Raw genomic sequence first — 12,774 nt, forward strand, 5'->3', positions numbered from 1 at the left:
TTTGGTCAAGTTTGAAGAAAATCCGACTATTATTAACAAAGTTATAGATGGTGGAACTTTGCTATTTGTTGTGAATTGCGTTCATTCATCATCCTATATCAATTCGTCAATACCACAACAAAGTGAGTGAAAGTAATATCTTTATCCGTAATATATACGCATATCTTGTAGTTTGGAAATTGGATCGATTTGAAGCTATATACGGATGGAAAAATGTGCGTAGAAGTTTCTCACATAAGAAAAACAAACAAAACCTTTATATCCGAAGCGCGAGCTTCCATTGTTCTTGTTATCGACACTGTCACACGGGACATCCAACACCCTGCGCCCTATACAGTGCTTTATGCAGATATTTTCCTAGTGTCTAATAGCAAATATTATCTTGTCAAAAAATGACATGATCGCCTCATGCAATACGGTCTCAGATTCAATCAGAATAAAACCGAACTTTTGTCGACCGATCCCTATGAAACATGGAAACCTGGATGAAGTGCGTTTCACAACTGGTGTGCTTTGTGATAGATGTATCAACGAACGCGTCAAATCTAAAATTTACCGCATTGTCGTCCGTCCTGTCGCTCTTTATGGTTCTAAGTGTTGACCGACAGTAAAATACAATGAACGGCGTCTTGTGGTAATCAAGACGAAGATGTTGCGGTGAATTAGTTGCGTGGTACGCTTTGATCACATCCGAAATGAGAATATACGTGATTGCAACGATCGTGGAAAAATTGCGTGAGAGGCGTCTTCGATCAAGTAATTCGCGACAACGAAACTTCACTTACCAAGATTTGTCTGAACATTGAAGTCGATGATAAGCAATCAAATGGCCGGCTGAAACAACGGCGGCTTGATACGCTGGATGGGGATCTAAAAACCTCACGACTGCATCTAGATCAAATCTTTGATAGAACAACCGCGCGATCGATCACGACGAGCCGACCCCGATTGTGAACGGGACAAAGGCTAAAGAAAAAGAAGAGGAATGCAGCAGTAGTACGTACATACAGACAGTGTAAGGCAATTGCGTAGTAAGGTCCGTGTGGTTTCTTTCCCAAGACGACATATCACTGCTGGGACGCCAAAGCGAGATTTTGAGATTATGTATACTTGCTTATAACAGGATGAAAAACAACGAGCTATCTTTTTATGCATTTTTCAACACCATTCCATCACTCTGCATAGCATGATACTTTGTTTAGTCAAAGATATAAGGGAGTCGAAGGGATTTACGTCATATCGGAGAAAGAAGTAAACAAAGTATAGTTGGAGTTATTACACTATGCTAAATCCTACCTGATCTCTCTTGGTGACAGGTCCCGCGATAGGCTAACCAAGAAAATCCATCCAATGTCGTTAGAAACAATATGAGCGGATCAAGTAACGAGCCTCGGAATAATGCTAGGGCGTCCACCTCAGTCAACGCGGCAGGACGGACCCCGGTCCTGTCCGGAAATGGACAAGGGTTCTTGATGCATGGATGAACACAAAAGTAAGTAGGTTAGTCCGAGCAAAACAAATACGTATCTGTGTGCTAAATGTTGGCACCCTAACTGGAAAGATCGAGGAACTCGCAAGAGCGCTTCGGAAAAGGTGTATTGATATCTGTGCTCTGCAGAAAACCCGATGTATGGTGCCAAAAGCTATGACATAGAACGCGAATGCGGTCAAAATGGCTATAAACTGCTCTGGTGCTGGTGGTGCTGGTGGAGAGCGTATAATTGATTTTGCGGACACCCATGACCTTGTACTTATTTACATAGTTCATCAAACGATTGTCTCATCTTCCTAAACTTTATATTGGGAATAGTAAAACGTAAATCGACTATATTCTCATAAGATGACGACATTTTACCACGTTACTGATTGCAAAGCCATTCCCTATGAGACCATCGCACCTCAGAAACAAGAAATGAAATCACTTACGCGATTACTAACCGTTACGAATGTGGAAGAATCGTGGAACCAAATGAAAGACACGATCCACAAAGTGGGCTCTGCTAGCCTCGCGGTCACCAAGGCAGGTTTGGAATGATGATGTTGAAAGGAAAGTCCGTGGAAAGAAACGACTCTAACACAAGTTTTGCTGTCACCTGAGCAGCCCATTACAAAAATCTTTATGATAAACACTCGAGATGCCGAGAAAGATCTGTATCGACATGCCAAAAGCCGAAACGAACGCATACAGGACATCGAACACTTCTGTTGAAGAACGGCAGTTTGCTTACTCACCGTCGAGCCGCGACGGATAGATGGCGAAAATATTTCGAGCAGATTTCAACTGAAAAATTTGTTCATCCTCCACTTCCACCATTATTTCCATTATTTGGTCACGTAATTCACGCTAATGAGAATTCATTTACCAAGGTTGGTCTGAAGATCGCAGTCGATGATAACCGACCAAAAGGCCGAAATAACGGTGGATGGGGATTTAAAAGCCTCGCGATTGCATTTGATCTAGCATTTGATAATAATGGCGAAATCGATTAAGACGAGCCGACCCCGCTTGTGAACGGGACAAAGACTGAAGAAAAAAAGAAATATAACTTACTTGTGCGACCATAGCTCGAACATCTCCTAATTTTGTTAACTCTTCAGAGCTTATCCTCTCACGGTCTGGTGGTGTGACGAGGTAGTGTTTATCATTTACGTGCAGCCTGAAAGGAAAGAAGAGAAAAATATAAAAACAAGGAAATATTATATAAAATTTTGAACTTTCGAAGTCGGCGATCTGAAGAGGCCGAACTTGCTTGCTTTTCTTCCTTACAAAGGCTATATGCATATACTCAAGACCACGTCCTCGATATTTTCTACGGGGTCGGTGGTGGTAGGTAGGTTCTCATCTTATCCTTCTTAAGAGAAAATAAAGCTACTGAAATAGCGAACTTTTGGTTCTTCCGGAAAGATCTTTGTCCGCCGGGAGTAAATCAATTTTTTTTCCATTCAGCTGCGTACATTTTTTTTAGATTCTCAATTCAGTACACACTTGATAGTGGCTATTTTAACATCAAAGGCTGGTTCTGGTTCGAACATTGTAGAGTTAGATCCTTGATGAGCCATCATTAAGTCATATCAGGAACGCCTCGTTCAATAGGACAACTGACTTGACATGTTGTCAGTCGTATTTAGTACTGGGCGATTGTCTGGGCAGATTGAAATGCTGCGACTTTACCAATTTTGTTACAGATATTACTAGAACTTCTGTGGCAGTGGTCTACTGAATTGGTATTGCTTTTAGAAGTATCGCATTGCTGAGTGCCATTTATAAGATATTTTCTAAAGCTCCATAGAGGTAATATCTATGCTGGAAAAAGAAGACGTTCCAGACCCCCAAGACCACAGGCAACGGGATCAAATTCCGATTTTTAGAGTTCCTTAATTAGGCAAGCGTATGTCAAAAACGGGTTGTTGCATCGTCGATGTGACTCGAATGGAGAAACTGGAACTCGGTAAATCACATTCAGAAGACAACTTCTAGATTTACTGTTGATCGCGATATTGTCGATCTGATTAGATGTTACCGGTCAGTCGAAACTCAACTGACCTTATGGCTGGCATTGTGGTCGAGCAGTTTTCGCCTTTGACGAGGTAGTGGAAGCGGCAAAGCACTGCAAACCTTTCGCCGTTGTTACTACGATCTCTAAAACAATGCGTCCCCATCATATGTCCGAGCAAAGTGTTACCAGAGCGCATCTTGGCATTCAGATCACCCACCACGATCTCAAAGTCATTTTAGGGAGCCTCTCCAAAACTGCATGTATTGCTCATAGAAATCATCTTTCTCCTCCTGGGAAATCTTCGTTGTGGCGCAGGCTTGCACAACTGCGTTTAACTTACTCCAATAAAATAACTGTTTTCGAAAATAAAAGATCGAATCTGTAAGGTCAATTCTTATCCGAGGTGTTCTTGCCGTTTCGGTAGCAACAGAGTTTCGAAATTTGCGGTTTGCTAACCCACAAATTTCTATCTGTTCTAGTTGCCTACTTCGATAAAGAGGGTATACTTTGAATGTATTCTTTAACCCCAGTCACAGGTTGAATTGGTGTAGACTGTTAAAATTGGTTGCCCCACGTGACGCGAGAGGGTACTTTCTTGGTGAATATTGATACAAACACGGAACACCTTCGACATACAAGAGTTACAGTAGAACAGTGTAACCTTGGTTTTCGCGGTACATACCAGATCAATAAATATGCTATGCCGTTAAAAGTTTTCTTAGATCCAGAAAGGCAGTGTAGAGAGGACGATGTTTCACACGATGTTATCTATGGGCAACCACGCAGCATGTGTGCACCAGTAGTAATTCGAACAATGTCGAGCGGTTGCCGACGATGCGCTACAAAAACTTCATGGAGTGAGATAGCCACTGAATTGGACAGTAATTTGACTATTCGGCGGGATTAGCTTTCTTCTTATATATATGCCCTATCCTCCTCAGTAGCTCGACTGAAGAATTCACTGAGTCAGAGGGTTAGTTAATTTTCCAGAGCCCAGCTACCACATCGTTAGGTGCTGGTGACATTCCTTGTTGATAGGTAGAGTTGCTCCAAATGTTGGAAGCGCTTGTATAATAGAATTAGTGAATGAGCAAATTTTCCCGTTGAAATCTGCTCAGAACACGCCATTTGTCGATGGTGGCACGTCAGTAGGTAAGCAATATAACTTTCTTCTTATTAACACAACATTGTTTCAAGTATCAGTTGTTGAGTCATTTACTGTGGGATAGTGACTTAGAGGGTTCCGTAGGTTGCTTTGTGAATCATAATGTGCCCAGTGACGAATGTAAACAATAGTGAGTTCGTTGAGCTCAAATAACAAATGGTGACGCTGACGATGTCAATAAAATCGTCCAGACCTGGTTCCTGATAAATAATGAATTATAAAACAATAAATTGGTGATACTGCAGATTCGCGGAGAAAGTTAATAAATGCCGCTGGAGACTTCGGCAACTTCTTAGCAAAGTCAGCATCAGATTAATGTTGTGAACAACATATGTCCTAAATTTTCCTATTGTTTTGGCATCAGCTCCCAATAAAATCTTTATGTGATTTTGTAATGCCACTCAAGACAGGTAACGGTGGTAGCTGCTGCTGTCAAGGGAACCGTGATTTAGATGTTAGTGTAATCAGCCCCAGGGTGCTTGTGATTTTTGTTCATAAAGATAGTTAGGTGGAATTGTTGTTTTATCCCGGATATATATCATACATATGTATAAACAATCTTAGACGAAGAATAGTGTTAGTCGCACGTTTGGGTACGTGCTCCTATGGATGACCACAGGGACGTGCAGTATATGTATCCCCGCTACTCTGAAAATAGTTAAGTAGAAGAGCATACTAGTCGCAAATAGTTTCCAATGGTTTTTGGTTTGACATATAAGTTTTTTTACATGACTATATCGAAGTGAGTCATCAAATGAAAGTTTTTGTTTAGTATTTTCAAATAATCTAACGGAGACAGGTTTAAAGCACTCAAATTAAATTAAAATTTTTTTTCCTTGAAAAATAAAATAAATTTACCAAAGAAGTTCCCTACTATCGACAGATGTTATCAACATTACGGGATAATTTTTTTTAGAAACTGATTAAAGGATTGTTATTAAAATTGACGATGGACAATGACCGTTTATGATTACGCACAAGGACATCCTATCTGAGCTGGAAATATCCACATTAGCAAATGACATAAAGCACGCCGATTTTTTTCATTATATTGTGAATTTTTCCGCCCTAAGAAAAATGGTCAATGTTCGTAAAGATAGATACACGGAGGGTTTTCCTAAAAGTTTTCAGAATTAATGTTGCCTAATAACCTAAATGGTTTGACTTATTCGTGTTCGTTCTCGGGTTCGTGCTTGTTGCCAAGTTGACGCTACGATTCAGAAAATTAGGACATTTTATTTATTCATGAGAGTCTTCCAAATAAGGGCATGCCATTGACTATACCATAAATTCATTGTCATGTGGTATCCTATCATCATTTTTATTTTTGCAAAAGTATTCGACGATGATTCTGTTAATAGGTTCAATAGAGGATTTAATTTGAAGGACGTTTAGGAATAACACAAGGAGGATGCGAGAAAAAGTGAAAGTAATCCTTGATGACTGGGTAAATGGAGATTAATGAAGGATTATGTTGCTATAGAGTAAATTATGGTGGTAATTCATGGAACGAAATCTAGTGATATATATGTATGTTATGTTATCATATATACAGTGCGCAAATACATAAGTGTGAAAGGGGGTAAAAAGAGTTGTATCTATTTTATTTTTTTTTTACAAGAACGTAATTTACAATCTGTTGGATAAAATGGAAAGAAAATGAACGAAAAATGATAAAATAAAACCCTTGTTGAGGGGGAGTAACAAAAGAAATCCTACTTTCGTATGACAAGGCTAAAGAATGGCAACAATGGCACTAAAAATTGAAAAAAAATGACTAGTTAATACTATGTGTGGAGACTTTTAGCATCATTAACAGCCTTCACTGTTCAGTTGCATGGCTTCGACCAAGCGTTGGACATATGGAATTATTCGAAAAAGCGTTCCATCAAGTATTTTTTGCTGGCAATGGGACTTTTGAGAAGCCTATCCTGGATATAATCCCGCAGGTTTTCACTAACCTTACGAGCACTATTTACGCCCAACCCACGCTACACCACAGGTCTGGAGAGACTGGTTGAGCGAGGATGAAAACCAACGTGCTCACCACCATACTGTAAGGTGTGTTCTCCATTCCTTGGTGCTCAAGATAGAGAAAAAACTTTCAAAGGCGAGTATGAGATGCGCCTATCCAAAGTCTTCTTGCTGCATGGTGTCGATGATATTTTAGCTAAGTGGATCTATGCGAAGCTAACGCAAAGATTGAAGCAAGTATGAATCACCACCTAGCAGCAGCGAAAGGTTGCCTCGAGGAGATGCGCTGTTCCCCTTCTGTAGAGTTTGCTTATCAGCTTACAGCTATGTGAACTGCAAAATTTCCCAATAAATGCCCAATCATTTGCGGATGACGTGGTTTCGATGGCTGTAGATCGAAACCTCGGAACAGCGAGTAGAAATATATAATGCACTGTTGACTTGATTGATAGTTGGTACCTCAGGTATGGGCTTTCAAAAAATTCAGGACTTTGCCTTCTAAAAATTTTGTACAATAGTGAAATATCTGGAAGTTAGTCTAGAAGTTTCTTTGGAGCAAACATTTAGAGGTAAAGACGGAAGAAGCTCTCACAGCCTACAAGCTATGTACACGGAATTTTGTCTCATTTCCATATGTTGTCTTCCCTTGCCTACTATATGCCGTCCTTTTGATATAAGTAAATAGTGTAGTAGTGAAAATGTCATGCCCATAACACAATAACAAATAAACAAGTCGGGAAACCGGAAGCTTAACGCTTCAGGTATAAAAGGTTTTGTGTTTCCCTATGTGAGGAGCATAACGTAGTTCTCCATTGGCTTATAGCATTGACCCGAGATATTTAAATCGCTCAGTTCTGGGCAGGTTATCCCCATTGCCAGAACTCAGCGATTTAAATATCTGGAGGGGCAGATTACTGCCATTGAAAGAATTGAGCGATTTAAATATCTCGAGTCAATGCTACCAGCCAATGGAGAACTGCGTAATGAAATGTTTCAAGCATTAACGCCATCTGGATGAAGTGGCATTCCCCAACTTTGTGATCGACGTATCAGCGCACGTCCCAAATCAAAAATTTACTGCAATGTCGTCCGTCTGTCGCTCTCTATAGCTTGAGTGTTGACTATAAAGGACAATGAACGGCGTCTTGCGGTAATGGGGACGAAGATGTTGCATTGCACTGGTGGCGTGAAACGTTTTGATCACGTCTGAAATGAGAATATTCGCGATCGATATGGGTTTGCACCGATCGTGGAAAAACTGCAAGAGAGGCGTTTTCGATGATGTGGTCACGTAATTCACGCTAACTAGAATTCAACAACCAGTATTGGTCAGAACATCGAAGTCAATGGTAAGCAACCAAAAAGCCGGTCAAAACAATGGTCGCATGATACACTGGATAGGGATTTGAAGGTCTCGCGATTACATCCTGATCAGACAGTTGATAAAATAAAATGACGAAACCGATCACGACGAGCCGACCCCGCTTGTGAACTGAAGGCTGAAGAAAATGAAGAAGATGTGAGGAGCGGTGAGCCTGACAGTTCCGTGTCACATAGTTAAAAATTCCATTGGCATCTATTTTTTAGAAAGTAACTTAAATAAATCATTCGATGGAAAGCCCTGTATTGAAATAGTCAACCTCATACGCTTCACACTCTGAGTTTAATATTATTAGCAAATGCCAACAATTTAACCAACATCAAATATAAACAAGTCGGGAAACCGGAAGCTCGACGTTTGTTTGTTACAAATCGAGACCTTTCATTTGATACCCTACACAACTATATCCGGTGAAAAAATTTTTTGAATCCCCCCTTTGCATGTATGGGGAGCCCCCCTTTAAACTCCACCTAAATTTATGCCACTCGCTGTATGCGTGGGATTTCATAGTTTCCATCTGTCCACCAAATTTCGTTCGGATCGGTTTAGCCGTTTTGGAGAAAAATGCGTGTGACAGACAGACAGACAGACATTGAATCGATTTTAATAAGATTTTGTTTTACACAAAACCTTAAAAACAATTCGGGAAACCGGAAGCTTGACGCTTCAGGTATAGATGGTTTGTGTTTCCATATGTGAGGAGCGATGAGTGCATGACAGTTCCGTGTGTGGATAGTTGCAAATTCCATTACCCTCTATTTTTTAGAAAGCGTTTTAAGTAAATCATTTGATGGAAAGCACTGTATTGATAATAATCAACCTCATACCCTTCACACTCGGAGTTTAATACAAGAGATACAAACAATTCGGAATACCGGAAGCTCGTGCTTCGGATATAAAGGTTTTGTGTTCATCTTATGTAAGAAACATCAACGCAGATTTTTCTACAGCTACAAATTCAACCTATTCCTTCATATTTTTCCAAACTACAAAACATACGTACATATTACAGCCATAGATAGATATTATACTCACCCTAAACAAACAAACAGCATATTTCCAAATACTGTACATTTAGATGCACGTATATAAATTCGTACCCCTATTTCCGGTTTACTTCGTGCACAAAAGCATACATATATACATATATAGTACGTATATTAAATACGGCTGGTTTAATGTACAAACATATCTATCTGAATTAGACACTACCTGCAAACTTCATTAGAACGCATATACTATATGCCTACATCCACATATGACGTCAGACACATTCGCAAAAAATGGCAAAGTTTCACCCCTTATAACTGTGTTAATAATAGTTGGATTTTCTTCAAAATTGACCAAATTGTGCATTATGTTTTTCATAAACTTAATACAAAATGGCGCCACTTGTTGCATTTAAAGGGAACAGTAGATCGCACGCTCTTACCGTGACAATCGCTCAAGCCGTTTCCGAATAAATCGGGTGTGACAGACATTCAGACAGACAGAAGGACAGACGGACAGAAAACACCGACTCGATTCTAATAAGGTTTTGTGTCACACAAAATCTTGAAAAGGGCTGGGGAGAAGTAGATTCTTCAGGAATGGAATCGTAATATATCACCCGAATGTGATTTATTCCCGTTAATTATGACGTCAGCATCTTATTTGTGTGGCTTAAGATGCGGCAAATTTGCCCGAAATTGATAAGTTTGAACTGCTATAACTTTGACACTAATAGCCAGATATTCACGAAACTTGACATGCATATGCACGATACTGGTTCCTATGTCGGTGAGGATGAACTTAAGAGGCCTTTCAGTCAATTTTTAAAAGTTGGTAATATATTATTAGTAAGTTTGGGACACCTTCCGAGGCTTAAATTTCACATAAGTGTTTTACACAAAATCTTAAAAAGGGCTGGGGAGAAGTAGATTCCTCATAAATGCGATTTTAATATTTCACACGAATGTCAATTATTCTCGTTAATTATGACGTCAGCATCTTATTTGCATGGCTTTAGAAGCAGTTAATTCGCGTGATATAGCTAACTTTGAACTACTACAACTTTGCATCCATATGCAAGATATTGTCCTCTATGCTGTTGCAATTAAGGGGGATTTTTTTCAGTCAATTTCTAAAAGTTGGTAATATACTATTAGTAAGTTTATTTGAGCAGATATCGAAATGGCCCAAATATCATCTAAGCGCACCACCCTAACACCCGGATTTTTGGGTTGGGTAGTTGCCGAAAGTGAGTTCTGCTCACTTGTGTGTACATTTTGACTCTTACTCGGGTACTCGGCAATTCACGTCGAAACTAGTTTCGCAAAGTACTAATCGAGACCTTTTATTTAATACCCCACACGCCTATAGCCGGTGAATTTTTTTTTTAAATCCCCGTTTGTGTGTGTGGGGAACATCACCTAAAGTTATGAGGATTCCATCTGTCCACCAAATTTCGTTCGGATCGGTTTGGGGGTTTTGGAGAAAAGTGTATGTGACAGACAGACAGACAGACAATCGATTTTAATAAGGTTTTGTTTTACACATATTATCGCCTATACTGGTACCGTTTCCTATTTAGTTTATGCCAGAAACTTAGGGGGTTTTCGGTAAATTTCTAAAATATAGGTACATACTACTATGAACTTTGTGCACGTATCGTAATGGAATGGGCCTCAAATTATAGGCTTAGATTTTAGAGGGATTTTTTTCAGATTCTCCGGATGAATAGGTTCTGAAAACGAGACCTGTTTCACTTTTTGGGGTATTCATTTTGAGTCCTCACACCACTGCGTTTCACCCAATATAAGAAAAGTACTAATTGAGCCCTTTCGTTTGATATCCTACATGACCATATTTTGTGAAAAAAAATTGCTCCCCTATTTAGCATGCATGAGGAGCCCCCATTAAACCCTACACACAATTGTGCCACGTGTAGCGGTTCACAGGTCACATATTCTCACCAAATTTTGTGACGATAGCTCCAGCCGTATCGAGTAAATCTCATGTGTCTGGGCATTATCAGTGCATGAGCAGTTTGCTCCGCAGCTTTAGATGGACTACTCAATTTTAAATGCTTGGATGTTTATATTCAGAGCACTATAATGAAGGCTGGTCATAGAATATTTCGTTAATATGTATGGGGAAATAGCGGACACGAAGAGCATAGAGTATTGGATTAGATATTAGAAGAACTGAATCCAGTTCTTGTACTGGATTTTGGCCCTCGGATATCACACATCTATTTGATAGGAGGTTTGAAGTTATATAAACGGTCAAAGAATGGCATGGCATGAGATATTCTACAACGATGGCTCAAGAACAGAACAAGTTTGGGAAACAGGACTCTTTTGGATGAAAACGACATTAGGATCTGTAGTGATTGTCAAGCAGCCTTTAGGGCTTTGAATAGTCCCTGATTACCTCAAATATTATTCAGGAATGTAGAACTGGTTTCAACTTTATATCTAGATTGAATGTGATGGAGCCACTGTGAGAATCTGGTCACTGTGGCATAGAGGGAACTGAAATCTCAGATGTCTTAGCAAAGGATTTTCTTATAAAGTAAGTGGGTGAAGCTTTTGCATATCGGGGTGCTCTTCCTATTATGCTTATTTAAGAGAATTTGCCAATCCAGACGACTATAAACAGTGTCGTGCACACGATCATGGCTCATCCTGTCCAGGTGCTCGTATACTTTAGCCTTGGATCTTCGGTGTAAACTGCAGTAGCGGTTGTTTTATTAAAAATATCAACAATGGAATTGTTAAATTCCGCAAAGCTACGGGCAGATTGTAAACAAGCAGGTAGCATACGGAGGTTTGATTTTCATGTATTTTTGAGATGATGCGAGCAGCGCACGGAGCCAGTGGTATCTTTGCTGAAGATAGGATTCCGCGGAACTAGTAATAACAGTAAGATTAAAGAAGATTTTGTTAAGTATTTTCGAGGAAAGCGTAATAAGTTTGATTAACGTAGAAGCACTATGTGTTTGTGTTCGAGCTTACTATTGAATCAAGGAACAATTTCAGGTTTTCCGCCAGCCGGAAAAAGGTAATACTTTCCAATTAGGAGGGTCTTCCTTGAAAGCTGCTGAGCTGGTGGAATTACAAGCGATTCCTATTGATTGGACGCAGCTTACAACTGAGCAGAAATAGGAAATACTATCACAATGCTTTGGGCAAACTCCGAAACAATGTCGTCACCAGTAGTAGGGTAGACTTGTAGAGGATACTGCTTCTGGCATTTAGATCAGCGTCGCGGATCAGTTTTTTTAATAGCAGATTAAAGAGGATGCACGATAGAGCATCGCTTTGTTTTGGACCGTTGTTAATGATGAAATGTTTCGAGAGTGATGGTTTTATCTCTCCTCGTAAATTGGCCAGGGCCAGCCTAGTCAGTAATACCTCTAGTACCATAGGCGCGCTTGAAGTCCATCGACTGACGCAGAAAAAAAATCTGATCTGTTGCAGACTTGTGTGGAGTGAAGCTTTTTTGATAAGAACCAATTATGTTTCGGGTGCATGGTGTTATCTGGCTAAGCAAGATAGTGGGAAATATTTTATAGATGGTACTCAAAAACGCAATACTGTAATAATTCCTGCATTGAGAAATATCCCTTTTTATGTATGAAACGGGCAATGTAACGTTGCAAGGCGGTCGTTTCCGTGGTATCAATCCCATCCCAGGTTGCTCACCCTGTTTCTGCACCAGACGTAAATTGGTAAACCGCTTAGAAGTTGGTTCTGTCCATATTTTCCTAATTT

The 12,774-nt window shown here is 39.8% G+C and overlaps 1 protein-coding gene across 5 annotated transcripts in view; it reads right to left on the reverse strand.

Annotated features, from left to right (window-relative positions):
- The window catches only part of LOC119649858 (calcium uniporter protein, mitochondrial), a 629,226-nt gene that overhangs the window by 15,967 nt on the left and 600,485 nt on the right, over positions 1-12,774 (reverse strand). For all 5 annotated transcript variants that reach the window (XM_038052222.1, XM_038052223.1, XM_038052221.1 and 2 more), the window contains one exon: positions 2,552-2,657. In XM_038052222.1, the coding sequence (XP_037908150.1) occupies positions 2,552-2,657 (106 nt within the window). The remainder of the gene's footprint in view (positions 1-2,551; positions 2,658-12,774) is intronic.

This window comes from Hermetia illucens, chromosome 2 (genome assembly GCF_905115235.1).
Source record: "Hermetia illucens chromosome 2, iHerIll2.2.curated.20191125, whole genome shotgun sequence".
NCBI classification, from domain to species: Eukaryota; Metazoa; Arthropoda; class Insecta; order Diptera; family Stratiomyidae; genus Hermetia; species Hermetia illucens.